The sequence below is a fragment of the Miniopterus natalensis genome, chromosome 12, assembly GCF_054644295.1.
Source record: "Miniopterus natalensis isolate mMinNat1 chromosome 12, mMinNat1.hap1, whole genome shotgun sequence".
In the NCBI taxonomy this organism is placed as follows: Eukaryota; Metazoa; Chordata; class Mammalia; order Chiroptera; family Miniopteridae; genus Miniopterus; species Miniopterus natalensis.
In genome coordinates, this window is record NC_142092.1 from 33,728,101 (window position 1) to 33,755,800 (window position 27,700).

The following is a 27,700-nucleotide window of genomic DNA, read 5'->3' on the forward strand; positions in this document are numbered from 1 at the left end:
AGAAATTTCAAGGGTAAATTTCTTAGGGAAAATGTCTAATATCAAAGTTACCCGAGATTCCCACTTTTTCTGAAGTAACAAGTGACCAGACATACTATTTTGTTCCCTACTTTTTCTTCGGGCTCTTGTCAACATGCTTATTTATAACAATGACTTTATCAGTTGTCTTAAGAAAACAAATTTCCTTCAACAGAAGTCACTGTCTGATTTTACAGTTATATTTTTTAAATATCACTGCCACTAATAAGAAAGGCATAGAGAATGGGGATATTCTGAGCCAAAAACATATTAATACTGAGCAGCACTGAGGTACAGCCACAGCTCTGTCTCCACCCCACCATGGTAGCCAGGTCTTTCTCGTAAGAAGGAAGGAGAGAGGCAAAAGGATGGGGATGTCAATAAGAGCTGTCAGAATCCAGCTGAGGCTCTAGTCCTGAGCATTTCATTGCAGGGTTCCCTTACTGCCAGAAAAATGTGGAAACAAGGAAAGAAACAAAGATGAACTTAAAGCAAAGCCTAACATCACATGGTGGTGACCTCAACATGGGTAATTTGTTTTACTGTAATAGATAAATGGCCCAACTCCACTGCATCTAGGTTTATAAGGGATGAACTTTGGCCCTTATTACCTCCACCCACATCACAAGACCAAGGAAACTTGAGCATTTATTCACAGTTTTGCTCTTGCCCTGGCATTAACCACAAGGCAACAGAAATAGAATAAAGAGATTAAGGGGTAATTTTAAGTAGCCTTTAGATTCACATCATGGTCCTGCTTTGGTGAGTGTTGAGAGCCAATTATAAATTGTCATGAGCCTGAGCATCTCTAGATCATAGAAATACGCTGATTTCCTTCTTTTTACCTGTGTACTCATCTGTTCACTGATCCATTCTGAATGTCCTTTGTCCCAGGGCTTGAGGATCATTTTCTCAGATGCTTCACGGCTCATCTTCCGGCTCAGTTCTTCCAGTGGCATGCGGGCCACCATCAGACTGTATGCAGAGAGCTATGAGAGGGATCCCAGCGGTCATGACCAGGAGCCACAGGTACCAAAACAGAGCTGTGCTCCCAGCAGTGTGTGTTTCATTGCTTCTGGCAAATTCCAGGAGCTCCTGTATGCCTTTCATGGGAGTGTTTTTATTTTCTGGAAAGTAAATTCCATATTGATACTTCCATTTGAAGGAAAAACTTAGGGTGACTCCAAGCAAATTTAATTCATTCACTGAAGTGTTTGAAACAAAAAAAAATGTTCTCTAGCATCTATGATGAGTATAACATTTCCCAAACAACTTGCCTCTCTTGACTGCTCTGCATTTTGTTAATTGGGATGACATCAAGAAGAGGTATAGATAAGTTAGGGAAATTTTGTATAGATACGTTAAGGAAATTTTGAGTTAGAGTTATACTGGTCAAGCTACAGAGCCTTGACTATGCTCATGTACATTATGAGTCTTCAGGTGTTTGGAAAACTCTGGGTTGGACCATGACCTTAAGGTGCCAATATAGATGCTACTCCAGGCTTCCTCTCTGAGACTGCTGCAGAGCCCAGCATGAGAGGGACTATGGCTGGCCTGAATTTAAAGTCAAGGGAAGACACTAATGAAGCTAAGCCAGCCAGTATTTGGCAAAGCCCCTTTATGTTGTCAACAATAGAACTAATTAAGAGCTCACATAGAAAAATAATAAATAGCACAAGCATAGGCCTCCCCACTCCCATATCCATTAAAGCTCCAGGCAACATTAATTAATACCAGAAAGGACACACTGTTAGGTGCTTCCAGCTACACTGCTGGCTGCCCCGTTCTTTTGCTCTTTATTTCAACCTGGGTTTTGAAGCAGGGTCTTTGATGATTTCTTGAGATCAAAACTTTGGCTCCATCTGCAGTGCATCTTTTGTGAAACAGAGAAGTAAGGAAAAACTCACTGCTTCTCATTTTACAGTTGCTCAGAATTTCCAGTTATAATTTGCCATAGTTGTTCCTTGGATGGAAAAGGTGCCAGGGAAAGTTTTCTTTTTTTGTCAGTACTTTAGTGGGGGGTTTTTTCATGGTATTTTTCTTTGGAGAGACTCAAAGAATTTTGGAAAATGGTACCATAGGTCCCTACACCTGACCCTGCAACTAGAAGATGTGTCTGGAGTAAAATTACCCCAGGTGGGGAAGTAGAGGCCTAGGAGTCTGAGAGCTGCTATCAGGATCACCTAGAGCACCAAGGGGCAGAGCACATGGCCAGTATCAAGTCCTTGGCCCTGCCCTCTGGGGATCACAGGCTTCCCATGCAGGGATGGGCCTCGCTCGGCCAAAATGATTTGTTAGTGAGTACATTTCACCCAGGAGAGTACAAAATCATGCAAAAATTGGAGGTTTACCCTCTCTTTCTATATTAAACTCTTGTCTATATCTCATGTTTGGGAAGCAAGATTAAAGCACGACCCCAATGTCCAGAGCTACATACAGAGTGAGCAATGATATTCCTGGCCTCAGCAACTCTGACTCACTCTAACTCAAGCTTATTTTTTCTCAACATTCTTTTTCTTATTTGCACACAGTAAGTAGTTATATTTTGCTTATTTTTACTTACCTTCAGCACTGATTGCAGAAGTATCTATATAATGTCTAGGCCATTAGACATGGGTGAAAAGAATCCTATACACATGTTTTCCTCTACCCTTCTAGGTTCTCCTGGTTGATCTAACAATCAAATTGACGTGAGACAGATTAGCAGGAGTAAAACAAGTTAAAGTTTGATAATGTTTACCTTCTATATACATGGGATAGACCCAGAAAACTGAGTAACTCTCTGAAATGGCAGAAGCTACCACCTTCAATAATGTTGCCAGCTTATAAGACAAAAGAAGATTTTGAGGGTGGAAGTGAGTTATGAGAGGTTACCAGCAAAAGCCCAGTAAACAAGGGTAAGGCTATTGTGCAGATCTAAGTCCTTGCCTCTCCATTAACCTTCTAGAGTTAAGGTCACCCCCCTCTTTCTGGTAAAGTGATGGAGACACACTTACAAATACATGTCTTTCACTAAAGGGTAACCTCAGTTTTTAGAGCTTTTCCTATGTCTACAGTTTCTTAAAAATAACCAGCTAAAATAGTCCTTATGACAAAGAGACACATTTTGGGGTGGCAAATTTGCTCTCCTACAAGTCTCTCTCTGAGATGGTCTAAAAAAAGTGGTGCCCCCTCCCATTTGTATAGTCAGGGTCAGGGCAGGCTACCCCCAAATATCCCACACTGGCATATTGATTACTTTGAATTAAAGTTACTGGACCAGCAGCCAGTGCAAGAAGGGCACATTGACCCTCGTTGTCTCCTAGAATGCAGGAAATAAATCTCTCCTGTGAAAGGTGTCCTCCTTGATCCAAGGGGGTGGAGAGAGACTCCCTGATGCCTAAAGCTAAGGAATTTAGAGCCTAGAAGCCTGTGTAAACAAACCTTATTTTTTCTCATTTACCTCCCAGGCCTTTTTCTGTTTCTATTTCTTACAAATAAGCATTCAAAACTAAGTTTCTTTGTTCTGTGAAATCTTTACAAATTTATTGTTTCTTTGTCTAAAAAAATATAAAAAGGTGGGCTGGCTCATCATTTCTCTGAGTATTATTTATGATCTCCTGTGTGCACATATTAAGTTGGTTTTTCTCCTGTTTATCTGGTCTGTTTCAATTTTATTACTAGTCCAGCCATAAGAACTCAAGGAGGGTAGAAAGGAAAATTTTCCCCTCCCTTATAATATATACTTCAATCTGTGGGTAAAATCACCATTACTGAGTATTTTAAATGGTTGGGGAATCCTTTCATTGATATTGATCTTCTGATTGCCAGTATTCTCTTCCTTTCTAATCATCAACAAGGGTTTTCTCAGACCTCGCTAGGTGGTCCTCACAGTATTTAGCATATGGCCTAGCTAAAAATTTTATATTAAAATAGAACTCCTTATTAAATAGTATGATAGTGATTATACTATTTGTTTTAAGTTAATGTTTATTTAAGAAATAATTTATTGCCTACATTCAAAAATACTTCTTAGAGAATTCTGTCCACATGCACTTAGGAATTGGTGGTGAGGGAAGGAAGGAGATTGGAGGGCCCTGATAAGATGAGAAGGTGTATTAAAATGCTATATATCATTGACTCACCAACTTATGCCCTATTGCATAAATCAAGATATAAATGAAGAGTGAGGTTTTTAAACCTTACATCTAAATCCCTAAGAAAAGGGAAACGATTCTCTCAGGAGGCTCAGTGTCTCAATTACTGCTGAACTACACCTAAGCATTTAACTTTGACTATTTGGGACCTCCGGACAGCATTGTTTTCCAGGGCCACCTGCTTCTACCTTAGAAGAGCTCTGGAAGGAAAAGCCTCTGGTTAACTGTTAACAGAGATCAAAGATAAGGCCTTCTCCTCAAGCAGCGAGTGTTACTACTGATTCAGGGCCTGGCCGGGAAACACCGGCTTGGGTTGCTTTCTCAGCCGCAGAGCAAACCCCTCCTGCCTTTTTGGCTGGCCCTGAGCGGCAGTTCAGAAAGCTGAGAACAAATAGCCCTCCCCCACCGCCACACTGGCACTTGCACTCACACATCCATTAAAGCACCTCTGTATCTGCAGAGATCCCATGATAATCTCATTCCAGTTCACCAGGTGTTTTTGAATGCTTCACCCACTCTAACACAATACCCATCGACATTCAAGTTATTTAGCAGGAGGACTGGAAAGTTCCTTTCAACTGCCTTTGTTAGCATCTGGCTATATTACTTTGAGCTGGGATAGTTTCTTTTCCAGACATTTTAAACACATGTGAACAGAACTTGTTTTAAACATTTATGCTGTAGTTGCCTCATGGAAGTATTTATAACTATCCTACTGATGCAACTAGGAAAACTTGTGATGCAATCTACATGCACATAAGTTTCTTTTTCCGCTTATAGATTTTTCCATTTGGGTCCGTTTGTATAATAGTGATTATACTATGTGTTTTAAGTTAACCTAAAATAATGTTTTACCTACATTCAAAAATATTTTTTAGAGAATTCTATCCACATGCACTTAGGAATTGGTGCTGAGGGGAGGAAGGAGATTGGGAGGGCCCTGATAAGATGAGAAGGGGCTTGCTTTGCCCTCTCTGTGTCCTTGGTAAATCAGGAAGGAAAGTTTCCAAGGCCTATTTCTGAAAGATTATGTAGTTTTAAAAATACAAGATTACTTTAATTGTACTGGCAATCAGTAGACCTTCAACAAACCCTCAAACCAGCTGGTAGTAATTTGGAAAAAGGGGGTGAGCCAAAAGTATTTAAATTCACAGGTAACCAGAAATAGTCCAGTTCTTTCCATTTTCTTTCCCACCAGGTGTATTAGCAGGGCTGCTAAAATAATGTTTTATTCACTTTCTTTCCTTGTGCCTTTCAGCCTGTGGGTGGAGTAGCTAATGAACAATAAAAGAGCCTAAAGGAAAAGGAAGTAGAAGTTTTGTTCAGGGCTGCAAAAATTAGGCTGATAACCAGTTTCCCGCTAATCAACAATTGGTTTAGGTACTTTATTTGCAGAATATCACTGGGCCCCACCCCACCAGACCCCAGCCCCTGGAAGGAGCCTGATTTTCTCTGACCTTCTTTCCCATTGAGGAAATTTATGTATGTATTTCTGATAAGCTGTACCTCGAAGTCTTTAAGGAGTAATATCCAAGCACCAGGAGTTCCTCTGTATTGGATTCATCTGTCAAAGCAAAGGCCATCTGTCATTTTGCCCTACCTGCTCTTATTATGACTTTATAATCCAGAAATATAAAGTACAGAGCCATTTTGTGTTATGTTGGGAGAGCATCTCATTTATCATCTAAATTGGGATGCTTTTAAGAGGGAAAGGGGCACTAATAATTATAATGAGACCCTCCCCAGTAAACCAGGACATACAGTTACTCTAGTCACATGCCTTTGTGCTGTCTTAGATCTGCACATCTCCTTAAAAAAGGGGTTTCCAGGAGCACTAGCAATTAAACCTAGTAGTACAGAGGGAACATGAGGGAGTGAAGCGTTAGATCAGTGGTTCTGACCCAGGCTGCACATCACAACGACTTGGGTGGCTTGGTAAAAACACACAGGCCTGGGCCCCACTCCCAGATGTTGTACTTTTATTGTTCTGGGGTGGAGCCTATATGTTTAAAGCCTTCCCCAGGTGATTCTCATTAGAGAAGTTCCTCTAAACTTTAACGTGTATGTTAGTCACCTGGGGATCGTGTTAAACTAAAGATTCTGACTCAAGTCTGAGAAATTCCAGAGAGTCTGTATTTCTCACAAGCACTCCAGAGTGATACTGTGTTGCTGGTCTAGGAGCCATACTTTGAATAGCAAAGAGTTATATGAACCGTGAAGCCCTAATAGCAGGACCTTGAATTCTTTAAAATTGTAGAAAGGGCAACACCTGTTTTTAGCGCCCTTCCATGCGTGGGCTGCTGGCCTCTAGACTCACATCTCCAGTTGCCCGCTTGATTCCACTTGAATGTCTTCTAGGCGTCTTTAACTTGCCATACGCACAGTTGAACTCCTGCCAGCCTCCCAGAATCCTCACCCCACCTGAAAAAACCCTGCTTCTTTCAATTCTTCTTCATCTCAGTAAATGGTGGCTCCATCCTTTTAGTTGGTTTGGCCAAACCCTAGGATTGATCCATGACTCCTTTTTTCCTTTTTTTCATAGCCCGTACTGACCTTCAGAACACGAGGGGCTCACCCCTTCTCACCACCTCCACCATTTCTAGCCTTTAGATTAGTGCAGTGGTCTCCTCACTGGTGTCCTTCCTTCCACTCTTGCCCACTCCCTGCCCACACCTAGTCTCAGCACAGCAACCAGAGCAATGTTTTGAAGACATGTTGGATGACCTCATTGCTCTGCTCACATCACCCAGTGGCTCCTCATCTCACCCAGAGAAGAGCCCCAACCCTTACCGTGGGCTTAAATGCTCTACTGGAGATTACCTCCGACTTCATCTCCTACCTCTCATTCCATTTCCCTCTTCACTCCAGCATTGTTCTGTGAACATGCCAAGAACACTGTACCTCATGACACCTGCAATGGCTATTCCCTCTACCTAGAGTGCTTTACCTTCCAGTATCTGCATGCCTTTTCCCTCACTTGGTTTATAGTTGTGAATAGGCAAAACAAAATTTATTCTTGTACTATTTATTAATGATTGTATTATTTTCCGTACGAACAACTGTAAATCTACTTTTGCCCACCCCTGTAGGCAAATGTCCACTATAATTTTGCCCAATGAGTGAAATACTCAGTGTTAATTACTTTGGAATATCTCAGACTGATTATATCACCCAGGAAACTGAAATATTCTGTACTCAATATGCACCTCGTTGCTACCATCAGATTTTCTCTTATGACTGAGGGTTTGAATAAAATCAGTTGCCATTTTAAGGTCCCTACAATGTGCTAGGTACCCCTCCAGATACTTTAGATACATTCACTAACTTCTTAGCTGTTCCAGAGGCCCCATAGTAGAATTATCATCATGCTTTTGCAGGGGAGGAAACTAAGTCAGGGAGCCATTCAGACCCATGGAGCAAGTAATTTCTGGATTGGAGATTTAAACTTGGTCTTATAACAAAATCCATGTTGTCCATGCTAACGCTTTAGGTCTAGAGGAAATAGAATTTCTTCTTACCTGTGCTTGAATTCAAGGCTGCAGCTGGAACCTCAATTCATTGTTCTTACTGAAATGTTTTTTTACTCATGCCAAACAGCTATCTGATTCTTAGACACCAACTGGGTCCCCAACAATTCAGTCCAGTTCTGATAATAACTATGCCCAGTTAGCCCAGACCTCCACAGATTAAAAGGGCTCAGTCCCACAAGACTGCTCCCCACTTCAGACACCAGCTGCAAATGGTGTGCCAAGGTTACCTACATTTCTGCCCAGCCAACTAAAAAGTCAGGGGTCTTCGTGATCTTCCACTCCTCAGGCTTGCTAATTTGCTAGAACAATTCACAAAACCCAGGAAAGCTCTTTGCTTATTAGTAGTGGTTTATTATTAAGGATACAATTCAGGAATAGCCAAATGGAAGAGATGCATAGGACAAGGAGTGGGGGAAAAGTGTTTAGAGCTTCTGTGCCCTCTCCTGGCCCACCACCATCCCACCACCTGACATGTTCATCAGCTCAGAAGCTTTCTGCACTCTGTTGTTCAGGAGTTTTTAGGGAGGTTTCATTATGTAGGAATGATTAATTGAATTGTTGGCCATTGGTGATTGAACTCTTCCTTCAGCCCTTCTCCCTGGGACGTTGGGTGGGGTAGAAAATTCCAATCCTTTACACCTGCTTGGTTCCTCTGGCTATAGCCCTCACCTTAAAGCTATCAATGTAGGGGCCCACCAAGAGTTACCTCATGAGCATAAACTCAGGTATGGTTGATAGGGTCTTATTGTGAATAACGAAGGACACTCTTATCACTCAGGAAATTAAAGGATTTGGGGGGCTCTATGCCAGGAACCAGAGGCAAAGACCAAATATACTTTTTTATTATAGCACATTTAATAACTGTAGATAAATGTGAGTGTTTTGAACGCAACCAGTTTTCTCTCCCTTAATTTGAATTAGCAATGAATATGCTTTTTTAAAGTAATTAAAAGAATAATGTCTTAAATACACATTGGTTATGTTTTATAGTTAATAGGAGATCTGAAGTGACTTGGAGAATAAAATTAGAAATTGAAATAATATATGTGATGTGGAAGAGTTGGACACAGAATGGAATCTGGAAGTGACATATAAATGGACATTCACTTTTCATGACAAGACGAAAAATTACATATGTATGTATATATATTTGTGTATGTGCATATGTATATATACACACACACATATATACATGGTTTTGGAATCATACTAGATGAATGTATATGAAAAACATTATGTTGTTATTTTTTAAACCTGCACAAGGATGTATTAATAGCCATATCTGCAAGGACAAACATGAGGAAATACTTCATTTTACTTCTCAAGGTATGATCTGTATTGCTGTAATTTGGAAATATCAGGGAGGGTGGAGTGATGTAGAGAGAGTTTAGAAAAGAAACATGTGGTTAAAGAGTTGGGATGTAAATGCTGTGACCAAGTTCATAGCTGGCTTGTTTTGTAAGGAAGAGAGGCATTGCCTGGAGGTCTTTAGGAATTTAAATAATATGAGACAGAGAAAGATGACCAGCTGTTCTCCACAACTAATGAATATGTGATTTCAATAAATAAACTCAAGCTGAACTGGAAGGGATTCAAATAGACTATTAGAACAATTTCAACTGTGAAGGCTTCCGCCCAATTAAGATGGTTGGTTTGTGCTTTTCTAGAAGTCTCTATGGCCACATAGATTCAGATGATTTTTAAATATGGACAAGGGTGGAGAGGACAGAACAAGATAACATCTCAAGGTATTCTTTGGCCTTAAAATTTTGGCTCTGTGATTTTAAAAAAATTTTTTTTTAAAGAAACAAGTTGTGGTCAGGTGGGTTAGATTTCCCTCTAGTGGTGTAGAAAGGAATTTAGTACAGCTTCTTTTCACAAATGAGTCATGTGGACCTGAATTAAAGTTGAGAAAGAAATAAAGATGTATAGGTTTTCTATGTTTCTGCTCATTTAGGTAAACTACCCCCTGGAAAAACAAAACAGGGCAAACAGTCCTTCTTTTCCTTCTTTAGATATTGAAATGTGGACTCAGGCTCTATTACTGTGGATGGATTGCTTTCCCTGGAACTGAGAACCATTCCTGGATAATCACCTGATAGAGTTTGGAGCACTCCCTTGGGCTGGGAATTTGGCAGGTGTTTCATAGGGGCTGGTGACTCTCACAGTCCAGGGCTGCTTTGGGTGTTGATGATAGTGGGACTTTCCTTTGATCTCTGCTGGGTCAGAACTCTCTTCAAGGTACTGAGTGTGTGCTGGCTCGGGGAAGGGACATTCTAGGACTTGTGGGGAAGTGTGTGTCTTGATGACAGCAACTGGCACTATAAACTGCTCATGTCAGTCCCACCGAAAGAGTCTATCTGAAATCCCCCTTTTTGGAAGTATGCACAGAAGAGACCCTTATATCAAATCTTAGAAGACTCTCAGTTCCAATTTCTCCCAAGAGCCTAGTGGCTTTAAGAGGCAGAAGAGCTAAAAGTTGTACCTTGATCCTGGCTTTAGGTCAATTTTGGATTAAAATTTAGAGACCCTAAGCTCTGGAACAAATGATACTTCCCCTCCACACTTCCCCACATGTAGTTCAAAATAAAAACAAAACTAGCTTTAAAAATAAATGTAAGAAAATCTTACAAAATGTAATTTTTTTCTTTTATGATGCTTTTTTATTTCAGTGCTTCTGCTTTGCTGTGCTCAAAGCACATGCTTAACCAGTTACTGGTTAACCTGGCACTATTTAAGTCCACAATCAGAGTCTTGCTGGATCTTGTTTACTCAGCCTGAAAAGGGAGCATGAATGAATTTGCCTTGGTCACACAAGTACAGAGGGTCATTGGCCATAACTTCTCTCACCATATGAATGGGTGTGACAAGCTGTGGCCAGCATAATCTGGCTTTCCCAGCATACTCTTTGTTCCAGCCAGGATGCACAGCACAACCAAGTTTCCATGCCTTTCAGCAGAAAGGTACACCAGCTCACGAACTGGTGGAGAGGAGAGTGCCTTTCTATGACAGGTTGTAAACCATTTGTTTTGCTCACAAATTATAGTGTATCTTGGCAAATGAACACTGATGGTAAATCTGGAGGTAGCCTGTGATCTTCAGAAAAATGCTCTGGACTATGCTATGCACTCAAGCAACACCAAGAGAAGAAGGGATGGCCTGGGGTCCCTACCGTGGTCATGCTGTTTTCCCATGGGGAACAAAAGATCCAGGCAGCTGAGAGGAATGTGGCTGTTTTAGCTCCACTGTCTGCTCTTGGCTGAATTTTTTTAATTTATTTTTTTGAGGGAGGGAGAGACAGAGAGACAGAGAGAGAGAAACATCAATTTTTGTTGTTCTACTTATTTATGCATTTATTGGTTGATTCTTGTATGTGCCCTGACTGGGGATCAAACCTGCAACCTTGGTGTTTTGGGATAATGCTCTAACCAACTGAGCTACTGGATCATGTCTGCACTTAGCTGATTTTAATTTTGATGTCCTAATCCTGGAATGAGAAATCCTGTTCAAGATGCAAGTGAGGAAGTTCTCCATCCTTTGTTTTTGACTCCCAGGAAAGCTCAGAGGTATGATAAACTCCAGCACAGCAGCATTTCTATACCAAAATGCCTTAGGGCTGGAAGGAAAGCAATAAAAGTTTATGATATTCTTGTTAAGAGGTTTTTTGGTTTCCTTTATGAGCATTTTTGTTGGTAGAAATCATCATGTGAGGCACTGTTTGGTAGGTTGGAGCCTCTGTACTCCAGACTTAATGATATGGGAATGGGAGGTAAATAAGGCTAAGAGAGTGTTTTAAAATGAAGGTTTTATTATGGTTCAAGAATGGTGAGGCCAACAAATTAGGAGATGATTGCCATTGGAAAGACAGCTTGTTACTCACTGTTCCCAAGAGGAGGGGACATGCCATGTCATACCCTGCAGGGCCACACAGGAAGCACCAGGGTCAGTTATGAGGCAGGAGTGGGAGAAAATGTAGGAAAAAGCTTTTATTGTGGAAAGAAATAGGCAAAGCAGGGTAAGAAGTTTCAGGATTGGATAATTTGAATAATTTCAGCAGGCTCCGGGACATGGAGACAGTCTCTAGTTGTCTGATACCTGGCCCTGGGGTGATTAGAGCTGGTGGACAGTGGTCTGAGAGTGAGAGACCAGTAAAGGAGGTGGTTGGTGTTTGGGCTTCAGATTGGTTGGTCTGCATATAAAAGATGTGCTCCCAGGGGAGCTATTGGCTATCTCTAGAAATTAGCTAACTTCCAAAGGACAGTCCCTTCCAGTGTCAGCAAGGTCCCTAAGTGTCAGCTCATAGGAATAAAATACATGCTTAATACAGAGAGGAAAAGACAAAACCACGGTCACTTTTTCAGGTGGGTGAAATTGTTTGGGGGCACCAGGATTTTGTTTTGTCAAATACCATCGAGGCCAAATGGCCCACTGTTCAAAAGTTGGGCTTTGGAATCATACATCTTTTGTCTTGAGCCCCAGTTCTGCCATTTTCAACTCTGCAACGTTGGGCAACTTAATTGCTATAAGCTTCAGTACTTAATCAGTCAAGTAGGAATAAAAATATGTAGTAGGTATCCTAGCATACCCAGTAACTCAGTCTCCTTGATCACTTGAGCTGGGTATTGCAAGAATGTCCCTTGTATGGGTTATGTGGGCCCTCCTATTGTAATTGAGTCTTGATTGCTGTTGGCCCATTCATGCATGGGGCCAACTCTCATGCTGGCTGACTATGGGGATCAACCCCTACCACAATGTACGAGCTCCTATGCAGGTGCTGACCACACAGCGAGGAATTTGCTGCAGCAGGGTCTAGTGCCTGCCAAGATCTCCCTTTGGATATTCTGCTTGTGAAGCTAATTGGATCCTGCTCTGATGTTGTCTGAAGCTGGCCACTGTGTGTGTTGGTTCTGGGACTCTTAGGAGGGACTCTGGTGCAGGCCAATGTCAGACACTGCCTGTGGCTGGCCCTGGGCAAACTGTTTGGAGCTACAAAACAATCCACAGTTTGTGGCTTTCTCTGCTGCACGGGAAGGACCAAGCTGTGCACCAAGGCTGGCTTTTACCAAGACCAGTTTCAGGGGCAAGTCAGCAAAAGTCCCAAGGCGCCCCAAGATCTGTCTCCACCTGCTGGCTGCCTGTTTAGGCTCAGTCATTGAAAGAGCCTCTGGTGGTACTCGAGTTGTGTAAGATAGGTTCTCAATGAGTCACTAGGTAGGGGCAAGTGGTGTTCACCAGGCCGATACAGGTTCAAACTCCATGCCAGTGCTGGGTCTGAGGCCACTCAGCAAGTGTCCACCTGCTGGGTGCTAACACACCTTTGAGGTTGAGTGGGATCTCAGGGAGTAATCAGGGTGAGGCCCACAGGGTTTATCAGGCCCCCCAAAACAAGATTTGGCCTTGTGAATGGAGGGCTCTGCAGTGGGCAGGCATATGAGGGGAAAATGGCCACTGTCCTAGAGCCACATAACTCAGTCTGCCCCAGATTCTGCCCAAAGTCCAATCTCAGCAGGGCTTGGTGACCAGGAGTCGGGAAGATGGGGCTAGTGGATCTCCTGTGAGGGAGAGGTGCTGGTCATGCTTGGGGGTAGGGGAGGGGAGTAGCCTTCCCCCAAAGCTATACAACTCAGTCTGTCCAAGATTCTGCCCAGACCTCAGCAAGGTGTAGCCACCAGGAGCCATGAGAATGGAGCTGCCTGGAACCTGATAAGTGGGGCTAGAGGATCTCCCATGAAGGGGAGGTACCAGGTTCATGAGGAAGTGTGGGGAATGGCCTTATCCCAAAGCCACACTCACTCACTGACACCCTCTGAGTCTGTCCAGACCTCTATACCCAGCCCAGGCAGCATACTTCTCAGCAGGGTGCAAGCTCCACAGGATGGGATGACAGGGGGTCCAGAGGCTGGGGCATTGCATTCCCGTAGGCTGATGCCGTATGGAGGAGAGTGCGCCACCCCAGAATGATGGAGTCTGTGGCGTGAGGGAGGAACTCAGCTCAGGGATCCTGGTGGCTGTCCCTTCAGCTCTCTCCCCAGAGCCACAAATCCCCAGTCTCTCCTCATGCGACTCTCATCTGCTCTGTCCTCTGTCACCCTGGAGCCCAGGGTGAGTGGCGGCAAACGAGATTTTGTGTGTTGGCCCTTTAAGAGGGCACCTGTCTCTAGAGGACTTTCATCTCGCCCTGGCAGAGAATCCCTGCTGATTTTCACAGCCAGATGGCATGTGGGCACCTCTTCCTGACTCTGGTGCTCTGGGCTGGAGAGCCCAGCTTGGGATCGAGACCCCGTTCTTCTCAGGGAACCTTTGCAGCTGAGCTATTCCCTCCAGGATCTCAGCTGCTGCCTGGGGGAGCGGGGCCCGTCCCTTTTGCGTCCATCCTTCCTACCAGTCTCAATGTGGCTTCTTCAGTAAATCCTTGGTTATAAGACTTTCCTTCAACTAGCCTTCAATTGGTTATTCAGGTTGACTGCTCTATATTTCAGTTGCGATTTCAGTTTGGTCCTGTGAGGAGGGGAGTGTAGCTTCCACCTACTCTGCGACCATCTTTGTTAAACCTGAAGTCACATTCTAGTTCGGTTTTACCAAGAGAGGAAGCCTTGCTAAAATTGTGAGTAAAGAGCCTAGCACTACTTCAGTTACTAGGTGAAACGGTTAATAATATACTTAAAATACGAAAGGGTTATATGGCAGTTGTATCTTAAAGGCAAAGTCCACAAAAGAACATGTTTGTTTGTTTGTCCCAGTTGCTGCACTCATAAAATATACATTAACTGTCCATAAATTCCACGAGCAGCCTTTATATCGCAGGGAAGAATCTCTCTTCAAGTAGAGGCTTGTTCCTGTCTCTTTTGCGCCTGGTGTTAATGACTCTCCTGCTGCACAGCCTGCTCTGTATGACCCCGCAGCCCTCATAGCAGCAGATTTCTTTCCACTCTGCGTCTGCTACTGGCGCTGTCCTTGCTAACTAGCTCCTTCAGAAACGGATGTGCCCTTAAGGAAGGTGTTCCTAGCGCAGTGGCGTCTGCTCCTTCTGTTTTCAGCATTGTCTCTTCCCACTGCAGTCTGACTGTGTTCCCTCTGGCTGGATAGACTGGTCCCGCTGCGCATAAGTAAAATGGAAGGCCGGCGTGTCTGAGGCTAAGAGCGCCTCACTGATGCGAGAGATCCTACCTCTGATTGGAGTGGCTTTGGGCTTTTTTCATTCAGAAAACTGAAAACACTTTTGATGTGCTCATTCCTTTTCTTGTCTGATCTTCCATCAGAAAAGATGACGTGAATGTCATCTTATGGGCAAGGAAACAGAAGCCAAAGTGGTGGTTGTCTGTCTACCAAAGGTCAATCTACTGGGGCTAGAATGCTGGTCTGCTCACTTCTATCCTACTGTTCTGGCAAGCCAGGCTTCCTCTTTGATAATAATAATAATAATAATAATAATAATAATAATAATAATACAGCAGCAACAACAACAGTATTCAGTATCACGTGTCACCTGCCTGCCTGTGTATGGGCTAGGCAGAGTGCTATGCATTTTTTGTGTGTTATATCTAATTCTCATCACCATCTAATGTGATAGATATTCATCCACCCATGTTTCATAAATGAGCAAACTTTGGCTCTGAGAATTGAATAATCTGCTATTTCTAAGTAGGATAGCTGGTATTTGGACCTAGACTCTGGCCTCAGAGCCCATGTTCTTAACTAGGGTGCTTTATTTGTGCCATCAAAAAATAATTAAAGTAATCAGGGTGCCCATTTCAGTCTGACTTACTCAATCCATCTTCTAAGACTGCTCTCAGGTACAATTTCTGAGCACCACAATTCCAGACTAGGGGAAAGTCTGGTCTGTCTTTCAGACTTCCTATCCCTGTTTGTATCCTCAAATCCCTTCCAAAGGGCTAGTCCAGTCTTAGAGGCCCGTACCTGTAGGAGCTGGAGAATGCCACAGTGCTACCTGTAACCAGTTGCATCAAGTGGGCTGTGGTGGCAGTTGTGGGAAGTGCAGAGAGACTGTTAACCTTTCTCCCCGGAGGAGCAGTATTACCACCCTGGGCGGGCCCACACCATCTGGCCACTGAGGCTCCCTGCCTAGGCCTTGGCAGTTCTTCAACGTGGGAGAGGAAAAGAGCTCATTCTCTCAGGGCTTCACTCAGCCAGGAGTTCTCTCCGCTAAAATGGGTTGGGGTCTTAGCATCCCTGCTCTTTGGCTTTCTTCGTTTGCACAGCTGCTTTGCCAGGCTCATGTGCCCCAAGGGCTAGGTGAAAGGAGACAGTTCCTGGATTATAGTTTGTGTCTCAGTCTTGGTCAGCTCAGTCCATGCTGATAATTTGAATCTCAGGAAATAGGGGTTGGGAAGGATCTCAGTCCCCTCACTCCCTCAGAGTGCTCTGGGCTCCTCTTGCAAATCTGCCAGCCCTCCCTCACAGTCTTCAGTCTCCTCATAGTGATGATCTATCTCTATTTCAGAAAAAGAGAAAAGCTAAATTAGAATGTCCCAGATTCCTGGATGTAGAACTATCCAGGAAAAATGTATACTCATTAATATTGAGATCTTTTCACTGTTTCTACTACATTATTGCCAATCCAGTGCTAGCAAATTCAGATGCCCACAAAAACAGGCAGTAAATTCTAGTTGGGGCTAGTTAAGTGGGAACTCTGGTGATACTCAGCCCTCTCCAGTTATTGCTTTATAATATATGAGCTCGAGGTTGCAAAATATTCTGGATTTTCATATGAAATTTGATTTTTAAACATTGACCCATCATTGTTGATGCTTTTAATTCATCTCTAAGGACAAGGCTTTCTGATATCCATATGCAGGAAATGAAGCTGAATCACATATTGTTCCAAACATAGGAACCCAGTTTTTAAAAAATGACAATGAGGACCAATAACCCAGATCTTGGCTTCAGATGAGGTTTGGGAACAGAGGAAAACTAGGAGGCAGATGGCTACAGGGAGAGTCCTTTGAGTAACAAGAACCAGAGAGACGATGATCCTTTTGTTTTCGTAACCTCTGCTTTCACCCTTGCAGTTTATAGTTCTGCTAACGGTTTTGAAAGTGGCAGTAGGGAGGTGGGCAACTCTAGTTTCCCCCTGAACTGGCTCACGCTTGAACAAAGAGGAAAATGGGCTTCATGATTGTTCCATTTTATTTTGGATTTGCAACTTACGTGCTGTCTTTCGCCTCCTAAAGTCCCAGATCAATTACAAAAGTGGGGAGGGCGGTGGAGGGGGAGGCGGCTCTGCCTGGGTCAGCGTGGTTTCTGTCAGGCTGGTCGCTGCATTCCTAAAGCACTAGCTTAGTTTCTGCTGTGATTGAACGTTCTGGGGGAGTATTTCATCTGTTATGTCTTGGAATGTCTTTTTCCCCTCAGAAGAGAACTTTTGTGGAGCAGTTTTATTTTCCCGATATTGACAAGATAAATGGGCTCCCTCAGTGTTGAGCTCAGAATTCAGATTTATCTATAGTCATTTTTCATATTCTGTATTTTGGTTAATTTTAGGTCTGTTTTTGGATCAAGATAGATAGGTAGATTTATTACATGAAAAGGGGATTAAATTAGGACCATGGTTGTATGTATTCTAATAAAGAACAAAGTGTTTGCAGTTTTAGCATTGTCACTTAATTTACATTAGAAAAATGTATTTAATTTTATTTGATTTGAATTTCAATAATAATTTTGCTTCCTTATGCTTTCCAAATGAATGTAAAATAGCTAGCCATCTTTGTTACCTAAACAATGGACTATAGGGCACCTTTTGCAATTAGGAAAGGCGCCCCCAGTGGGAATACACAGGAAAAGGGAGGCTGGTGGATGATCTCTGTAGAAGACAGGGCGCTCCTTCCTCCCGGAGGACTCCACTCCTTGCCAGGCCTTCTGGATGCTGAGAGGAGCTGGGGATAGATTCCACCTCCACTTAGTGGGCCTCTTAAAAGGTAGCCTGAGGTTACAGATCCCTGTGCTTAACTCTCCCCTGTTACACTGTATGAGTATTAGGGATTCCAAGGGCAGTGTAATCAGAAACTTTCTCCAATACTGAGATGTATTGGAAACAAAGCCAGGAGATGATTTTAATTATAATCATAACAAGTATGAATTGCTCCACAACTCCTGGGATACAAGAATGTCACATTTCTGTATTATATGGATCAAATTATTTTTAACTCTGCCACCCTTGTCTGACTTGGCAAGAAGCTCACTAGTGGCTATTTGGGGCTCCCACCGCTTTCCGAATTATCTGAGACAGCTCGCAGGGGATAGAAAGGGTGCATGCCTTCCTGGGAAGATTGCAGGTCTCTGTGGTTGCCTTCACCTGTGTGTTATCCCCACCATCTGTCTGGGGGTTTATCAGTTTAAGGCAAGAATCTGATCCAGCTGGCTCAGGTTTTGCCCTAGGCTATTATCTCAGTCACTGGCCAGTCTAAACATTGGCTGCCTATAGGTCAGGGACCCATTCCTGGTCCATTCAGCTATGGCCAGGGAGTGAGAGCACGTGATATAAACAAGACAACCTAGTGTTTATTTAGAGCAGCGATTTTCAACCAGTGCGCCTCTGCATACTGGTGTGCAACAAGAATTTTTAAAACATGCAGTACCTGACTATGTAGTTAGGGACACTGACCTCTTTTGCCTTAGATTGTTAAAAAAAAAAAGTGACAACAGCCAACACAACAATAGCCATTTGGTGTGAATGAATAAAAATTATACCTATTTTTTGGTCAGATCAGCAAAAAATACATTTTTTTGTGTGCCTCACAATTTTAGTAATTAGTTTATGTGTGCCATGAGATGAAAAAGGTTGAAAATTGCTGGTCTAGAGCAAAGAATTTGACAGGCACAGTAATGGGCATATCTTAGAGCAGTGGTTCTCGAAGTGTGGTCCTTGGACCAACAGCATCAGCATCACCTGGAACTTGTTAGAAAAGCACATTCTTGGGCCCCACCCCAGTTCTCCTAAATCAGAAACTCAAGGGGAGGAGGCCTCTATCTGCATTTTACCAGATCCCCAGAGGGTTCCAATGCATGCTCAAGCGTGAGGACCACTGCCTTAGACTAAGCAAGCAATACATAGGTTAAAAACTAGCGTTTGAATGGAATCACGAGAGAAAGCCAGGTAGTTCCGCTTTAACCAAAGTGGGAGTGTTGATGCAAGTTACCCCGAAGGATCAGGAGAAAATGGTGTTTGTTATAAATTCTGCTTTTATGGACATCAGAATATCAGTGTTTTCTGGTATTGAATGATTTGCATTCCCTGGATTGTAGCCAGGACAGTACTATCATCCCCACCCTTCCTTCCCACAGGATACCTCCCTGACCCTCCCAACGCACCTTCTCACTAAGGCCAGCCCAGCCCTGGCTCCCTCCACAAAGTCTGACAAATATTACTTAATAGGTGATTGTGTCTGTGGTTAGGGTTTTGTTTTTCTCCACAAATTAAAAAAAAAAAAAAAATTCAGTTAACTATTTACTTTGAGTCTTGTGACATTCAGGACATTTACACCTCTCCTGTCTATTGCTGGTCAGGGTAAGAAGTTCAGTTTGGTAGGGGCTTGTTTTCGTGGTTCTAATTTACATGAGCGTGGATCAAAACTACAACCACATAAAGCAAGAGATAAGAGGGGAAAGGAAGTGAAAGGAGAAACCTTCTCTGTCCTTCCAGGGGGTATGAAGAGGCTAAAGCCTAATACAGGGTTGCAAGTAGGGTGAGGTGAGCAGGGTGCAAAATGTCGGGGTGCCAAAAAACGCAGTAACCGAGATCAATATTGTAATACACTACTTTTAAAAATCAAAATCAATGCAAAATATCCATGATAAAGTATCAAAATTTTAAATAGAGACAGGCTCCAATTCCCTCTTTAGCCTGGCAGTTAATAAACTCGAGATGACAGCAAAGTTCGCCCAACCCTGGCCCTGGAGCCCCAGTGTGAGTACTGCTGAAAGGACTTATTGCCGACCTGGTTTGTTACAGGATGACCACTCGCTATTTCCTGCAGTGGAGTGTAGAAAAGCTATTGTCAGGCATTCTGAGAAGTGCTGGAATTGGGGGGGAAATGGCCTGTTCCTAATTTATTGAAGTCTCTATTAGTTTCTTTCCTTCGCAGAGAATCCTCTTGGAGGCCCTATGCATTCAGTAACTGGAATGCTCCTCTTCCCGCGCTCCCCCGCGCTCGGTCCGTGGGGATGGCTGGTCGCACCCCTCGCCTAGGGTGGGACTTGTCTGGGGCAGCAGGGTGATGGCCTTGCCGGCCCTCCCTCCCCTCCGCTCCCCTTAGGCTCATTCACCTGCAGTTTTTCTGTCACTCGCAGGCCTCGGAATCAGAACTGTGCAATGGAAGAGCAGTGCAGGAGGCATCGCTGGGTACTTACCCCAGCTCGCTGCCAAGCACAGTGTCACCCTGGCCCCATCGTGTCTCCTCTCCAGGCCGGGCTTCCTCGTCTGTGACCAGAAAGAATCAGATGAGACCGTCCCCTGCTCCTCTGCGCTTCTCAGGCTCTTTGCTTCCAGTTCCACCCGAGATTTCACACCCGCAGGCTTCTCATTTTTAACTCCTTTTCTTACTCCCCATTCTGAGGCCCTTTCCGATGCCTCAGGGAAATTAATTGCCCCCTCTCTCTTTTCCGTTATACATGATTGATGATATGGGACTCACGTGTATCCAAGCTGTGACTTCTAAAGAAAAACATAGCAGTAAAAATCTGATACTACCAACCCTTCCACTCACCCAGAGTGCCCCTCATGAATGGCCATAGAAGAATCTATCTGCCGCATAATTTTTCATTCATCAAACTGATAGAGCATTCATTTATGCCATCAATATTTACTGAATACTTTCTAAGTAGCGGACACTTTCTAAGCCCTAAATTAGACAAAGTTCCTGCGCTCATGGTGTAACCATTCTATCACATGTGGGCAAAAAAGACATGCCGGTTATGATCATTACAATAGCTTTATTAACTCAAAAGAATGCCACTCACAACTGTAAACCTACTTTTGTTCACCCCTGTATTTACTCTGTATACTCAGACAAGAAAAAAATATCTTACTTTATGATCCATAAATTAATTATGACTTGCAGCTCCCATTTCACAAGCCTGGCAAAAATTTGATCTTGAGCATTTTTAGGGACTCCCTTCCAGAACTATTCAGGATCATACAAACATCTAGACTTTCTGGGTTCCTGGAACATGGCTCAGTGGATCTCACCAGTGTTCATCCCGTGGTGAACATCACTAATGTCCTTTTTCCCAAATCCTCATGGTCCCCTGAGGGCATATGGCTCCACAACTTCTGGGCCAGGTTGGCCTAGGGCTTTTTGCTCAGGGTGTGACTTCCTGTGCTCAAGGTCTTTCTCATATAAAGTTTCCAAAAACGTGCTTTCTTCCCTTCGGTTTGCATAGTAACCAGCGAAGCCTTCTCCTCTGACATGATCAGAACAAGGGGCAAGTGCTTGGTTCACTAATCCAGAGAGTTAAGAGGTCATTAAAGGCACACATATCTTGCCCATTGTATTTTTAGCATAAAATATTAAATGTATGCTCATTTGTCAATCTTTTAATTTTGGTACAAGACTGTTTCTTTGAACACAAGCACACTGGTTGTGATTATTTTTCTTTAAAAGATTTTCATTCATAATTCATCATCTATAATGTTCACCGTTAATTTCTTTGTGGTCACTGGGAACTTATGACATTTGTGAAGCTATATGAGGAAATAATATTGTACATTCTTTTTATTTCTCCCAAATATTTTATATATTTAACTTGACAGAATTAGCTAATCACCATTACCTAATTCTTTCCAAAACATTCACTTTAATTTTCCTAGAGAGAACCTCTTCCTATTTATACTTACATTTCACTGATTTTCATATAACTTAATAATTGCATAGTCTAAATAACGAGCAAAACACGCATTAAGATATTTAGGAACAGGCTTAACTGACTCCTAGTAAGCTCATAACTCGACTGCTGGAAGTAGAAGTTGGTGATCATGTTAGAGACATCAGTGTGCTGTGGACATCAATCCAAAGTTCTACAAAGAAATGGAAAATGTAGGATCATCTGCAGAGTTCAGTGGAGATGGGTAAAGAGAAGGCCTGCAGCATTTACAGCGTCAGTTACAACTGTGCTCTTGCCAATAGTACCAGCACTTAAACATATGGAGTGGAAAATCCTTCATCTTGAAACATACAAGGATGCAAAACAAATATATTTAAATTTCTCAATTTTGAAGTTTCAAATTCAGTTTCACTGCGTTTTCTTAAATTGATAGGATATTTTAAATTTATCTGTACTTGCTCTCCAGGAACTCAGTTAAAGTGATCAGTTTTACTTTAGTGATCACTCCCTTTTTCTGTCCTTATTTAACTTCTTTTATAGGTATTAATGAGGAGTTATACAGCCAAGAAAAAAAAGGAAGGGGGGAGAAGGAAAGAGGGAGGAGAAGACAGGGGAGGAAGAAGAGTGAAAGCGAACAATCTGATTTCTATACAATGTAGGTACTTGGCTCCTAGAGAATCCAGCTGCCCCTACGTGGGCATCATGTGGACTGTATGCTGGAAAAAGGTGCCAGTAGGAGATTTTTCTGGGCACCAGTTGGGTTAAAAGGAAAAGAAACACTCTATGTATGTCAAGTTTATGGATGTGGAACCAGAGGGAATCACTGCCGGCTTGTTTGGTTATGAAATGACTCTAGATTTGCATTTCCTCCTGGTGTCCAGGGTTGTGTCTGAGCTTTTCCATCTAGACATCTTCATAGAGTATGATAATTTAATTCACTTAGCCATAAATGTGTTTATGGATTTGCTGCTAGAGAAATCTTTCCAGAAACTCCACCATCTTCCCTTGCCTAATGAATTAAATTGTTTAACTTCACTCTGTCCTATAGGTCCCCCCAAACAAGGCTTGCTCAGTTATCATCAGGACTGGCCGTGTGTACACTCCACTCAGGACACACTGGGCCTTTTGTTCCCTGGGCCTTTGCCGGTGCTCTTGTCTGATGAGAATGTATGCATTGCCTTCTTCCCGATATCTGTTAGGTATGCGTGAGGGCTGCAAGTGACAGAATCTCACCCCCCTCTCCAGAATTACAAGTTTTATTTTCCTCAACATGGTATCTTTTTTCTTCCTTTATGCCAGCATTTCCCAAGCTTCTTTTCTATCAGTATGGCTACTTAGTATTTGTCTTTAAAGGGACTCTCTTTGTTTTCACTTAAGTCTATTTACTACAGAAAGTTTATAGCCATGCTCTACAAGGAAAAGCACGTCACCCCTTGTTAAATAAAAGGGCACCTTAAAAATGAATTCAGTAAAAACATACAATGATATCACCTCCTTCGTAGGTAATTCTTGCCGGAGGCATGCCCTGTCTTAAAGTGTTAAAGATTGGCAGCATATATGCACAACCCAAGGACACAGACAGTGGTGTGGAGAGGGACTGGAAGGGGGATGGGACGGGTGGAATGGGTCACTGGGGAGAAAAGGGGACATCTGTAATATTTTAAACAAACAAAAAATTATGAAAAAATGCGCATTTGTATTTTAATAAAAATTAAAAATATTGGTTGCAAAGTTTCTCCTTGATAAAATTAGGAGGGTTGAAGATGAATGGAAAATAGAATGACTTTCTCATTGTTTTGTAAGTCACACCATGTCCACGCACCACCTGGAATAGTCTCCTGTACTAGCTAAAACCACCCTGGGTGGTATATGCTCCCTCTCTGGAAAACAACGCCTTGTTCCTGTGAAATGAGAAGCAGCTAACGGGCGAGAAATGATTCTGATTCCTCATCATGTCCTTCGTCATTCCGAGAATCTATTCCTTAGGCCACTACACCAGCCCACCTCCTTCTAGGGGCACTGAGGAGCCTCACGGGCCACTGTGTTATTTGATGGGAGAAATGAGCAGTTGTTTCTGCAGCACTAGCCAATGGATTGGCCCGTCTTCTTTGACATCTCAAGATAGCAGGTTCTTGAGGCCCGTGGTCTTAGGATGGATGGAGAAGTAGTGTTTTTCCTCAAGTTCATGTGTGGGGGGAGGAGGGCGTTCATGTGGGCGAGCGAGGACAGCAGAGGAAGCCTGGGGTTTTCTGAACTCCCCTAATTCACAAAGCTCTGTTCATGGAACGCTCCAAAGCTCCGGCAGTTGGGTTGTGCAGTTCCCTATCTTAGATCAGTGTCTGGGAGCTGGATAAGACTTTGGAGGCTCATCTTCGCCCCGTCCTCCCCTCACCCTGCACACTCCACCCCCCTTGTATGGAAAAGGGGAGCAAGGCCCAGAGAGCAGGGCCCTGCCCATGCTGGCACTGCCATCAGCATCGATCTAGATGTTTGCGATCAAAGCCCATCACAGTGGCCTTCTTGTGACTGACTGGAGTTGTTCACAGACTTTCTTCCTCTTTCTCCAGGCGGTGCTGAGCCCTCTCATAGCCATCGCGCTGAAAATATCCCAGATTCATGAGAGAACCGGCCGGAGGGGTCCCACTGTCATAACCTGAAGGAAGGCACAATCACTTACCAGGCCCGAAGGAGAGCGCTCGGCGGGAGACACGTCACCCACGCCTTCTTGCTACCTGTTTGTGCCTCTTATGACTTTGGAAAAACAAAACAAAAGATAATTTGTTGGTAGGGGATGGAGGGGTGGGTGGGAAATGAAAAAAATGTTTTGTTTAGATTTTGGTCAGTTCCTCCCAATGCAATAAGGTCTTCAGTTGCCTGTTAAAACTGTACTATCATTTGTTCTTGATATTTTATCACACAAAGGAACCTCCCCTTTTAAGAAAGAAAAAGTGGGCTGGGAAACTGTTAGTCACGACATCTGAACCAGCTGATGGCCCTCTTTTCCACCTTCCCATTTCCAAAGTCCCCCTGCCACCTTCTCTCACATCTCCTAAAACTTCCTACACATCACAATGGCACACATTCAACCAAACATATCAAAGGGTGTTCTCTCTTACTTTGTAGATATTATTTTAGCTATTAAGCTGGCTGCATTCCTTCAAATTCAGCTGTTCATGATGCAGGTGGGAAATAGTTTCTTGGCAAGACTCTGCAAATGAATGTTTAACATTCTTTGGGCCCTTCCTTGATTGCATCACCTAGAGTGGTACATGAGTTTATACTCATTTCTCCTGGGAAGACAAAATATCACCACGTCTGCTATCTCTGATGTTCTCTCTGCTCTCTTATCTCCCAATAAGAGCCTATTTTAATGCACCCGTTTGGACACAGTTCAGCTTTTACTTATGATGGCTGTAAAAGGAGACAATGAAATGCCGTAGAAGTAGGGAATGAAGTGGACGCTGGAAGAAAACCTTCCTGGTGGTACAGTTATGGGCCTGGTGAGATGGAGGGCAGAGCGGAGACCCCTGCTGGAAAGCAGAGGGTCACAACTGGCTGTCTGTGCCCAGGAAAAGGATCTTGCAGCTCCAGCAGCCCTTGCCTGACTCAGCCAGGACACTAGGTGCACGGGACCTGTTTGCATATGTTTTGCTTCCTTGGGAACGGCGCTCTCACTTATTGTGTCATTTGCACAGATGACGTGGTGTGCTTTGACTGTTAAGCAGTTTGTTATTGCTGTAGTTAGGATTAGTGCAAGCAGGGAAACATTCCCAATAAGGTGTTTGTTTCCATTTTCTATCTATGCCTCTGTCAGAAACTTGTTAGGACATTTAGTATCCAATAAAACAGAAATTCTTTATTTCAACCTTATGCAGAGATTGTGGAATTTTGCTTATTTGTTTGTTTTGCCATTTGAGAATCTGCTGTAGTGGTCACTCTTCTAGTAAGTCTGCCTCTCAGAACACTAGCAAGGGCTGGTTTTCATTATCGGGACCTTGGGAATTTATTAAATACATGGGACAGAAAAGACAAATTGCTCAAAACTGCCTCTGGGAGTCAGCAGACACTGAAATGGCATTTAGTTTTCACTGTAAATATCTTCACTTCAGAATAATAGGAGGGTGGCTTTGAGCTAAGATTCTAAAGAACTAGCTATGAAATTCATCAGCAATGGAATACAATTTGCCTTATAGCTTTGGTTCTTACCGTCCTTACAGTAGAGGCCCATGATGGCCTTCATTCACTACCCGACTTCATTTTGGTCAGCACAATTAGATACCTTCTTAGGCTTGGCTGCAGGTAAGAAAATATTTAGTTTTCCTCAAATTGCTGAACTTTTAATCTTTTCTAACTTTCAATGTTCAAATGCGAATTAAATCTCATTTAAAATGTCTACTTCTTTATTTCTGTACGGAGTCGTGTGTGTCCAGGAGCCCAAATGTATATTCATTCACTCAGCAAACACTGGTGAACAACTCTATGCAGAATCCTGGTTTTGGTGCAGCAAGGAGATGTAGAAAATGTTATTCCTGCTCCTATGAGTTTATAATTTGGGAACAAGAGGCTGTAACAAAAATACACAAAGAATCAGGTAGACATGAATGTTATAGTAGAGGCACAAGCAACGTACTATGGAAATTCATAGAGAGATTGACTCAGAGATGGCAGGACACTAGGCACTTGATCATTTATATAATTTCACCAGGGAAAACTGTATCCAAGAACAAGGATTAGGAGTTGAGAGGTAGGAGGGCTGGAGAGGGGGGCTTGCCTTGGGTCTTGAGGCTGCTTGGATGAGTGGGGCTGAAGCTGACACAGCATCATAAATATCAGGCAGAGCACATGCTTGGGCCCAGCTATGGAGAGAAGCAGCTGTGCAGCCACCTATTTTTACAGAGTTTCTTCTCAGCTAGTTTGCCAAAGGGAAGGTCCTGCGGTGACCCTAGGACATAGCCTCTCTCGGGAACCTGCTCACATTCACATTGCCAAGGCATCCTGTCTGCTTGACATAAAACCTAAGCTTCCCTTTCTGAGCTAAACATACACGTCCTCTTGCCTCATCCTCGGAGAGTGAAAGACAGGAGGTTCACTCCTCTGCACATAATGTTCACTATGCTGTTAAAGGTGGAGCTCCAGCCCTCAGCTTTTCTTAAGAGTAAATGATTGGAGAAGTCCAAGACATTTGTGGGGACCACGGAGACAGTCATAGCAGAGACTACAGATAGAGTGTGGCAAATGTCAGGGCCAATCTTGTAATCAGCTAATACTGAGGAGTCCACCCATGGCACCATGTGCCTCCAGAGCAGTGACAGCAACAATACATATAATAATACATACAACACGTACACCAATATATACAATACATACAACACTGTGGTTCCCAGCCAGGCCAGTGTCACTACCCACACAGAGGGTGTTTGGAAATGTGTGTACATGTGCCAGGGAGGCATTTAATGGGAGGGGACCAAGAATGCTAAACATCCTGCCAGGTGTCAGTCAGTCCCCTAGAACAAAAAGTTGTTTTGCTCCATCCATGATTCTTGAGTTTATTAGCTGACCTTGAAAACGGGTAGTTCAGCCATTGTTAATATGAGATCATTTATCAAATCTGACTGATCCGAAGTGCAGCCTCCATCTGCAGCATTCATGGGACAAATAGTGCTGCATGGCATTGTAGGCTGAGAGGCTTGGACATGACATGAAGGCTTTCTGCACAGGAAGCTCAGACTGACGACCAGTCCCATGGTGGCACACTGGGCTGACAGCAGGCCGCACTGAGCCAGTGTTCTCTGCAGACAGCGACAGGGACAGGGATGACGGTGTGGGGACTTCCCATTGGCCAGCCGTGGGTCGGTGTAAGGCATGGACTCACTTTGGCTGCAATATCCATCAGCTGTGGCAGGTCTGGGGAATTTGAAAAGCACCCGGGGGAACTAATAGTAACATAACAGATGACTGTTCTATTGCTCGGTCATGCACTGGGTATTGTCAAAACACATGGACACTGATATCCCAGCCACCTGCCTTCAGGACATTTCCATTCTTGCGTGGAGAAGGGTCTGAGAAATCTTGCGCCTTTGGAAACGACATAACTGCCAGTAAATCAGTCTTTGGCCCTTCAACAGCTACAAACGGCAAGAGATTATCCGAGGCGGCAGAGCTTAGCAGAATGCCTGC

At 43.3% G+C, this 27,700-nt stretch overlaps 1 protein-coding gene across 1 annotated transcript in view; it reads left to right on the forward strand.

The window, feature by feature from the left end:
* Positions 1-25,393, forward strand: part of PGM5 (phosphoglucomutase 5) — a 145,427-nt gene extending 120,034 nt beyond the window's left edge. The window contains exons 10-11 of the mRNA XM_087822693.1: positions 913-1,047; positions 24,091-25,393. Of these exons, the coding sequence (XP_087678819.1) occupies positions 913-1,047; positions 24,091-24,180 (225 nt within the window). The 3' untranslated portion in view covers positions 24,181-25,393. The remainder of the gene's footprint in view (positions 1-912; positions 1,048-24,090) is intronic.
* Positions 25,394-27,700: the final 2,307 nt, after the last annotated feature.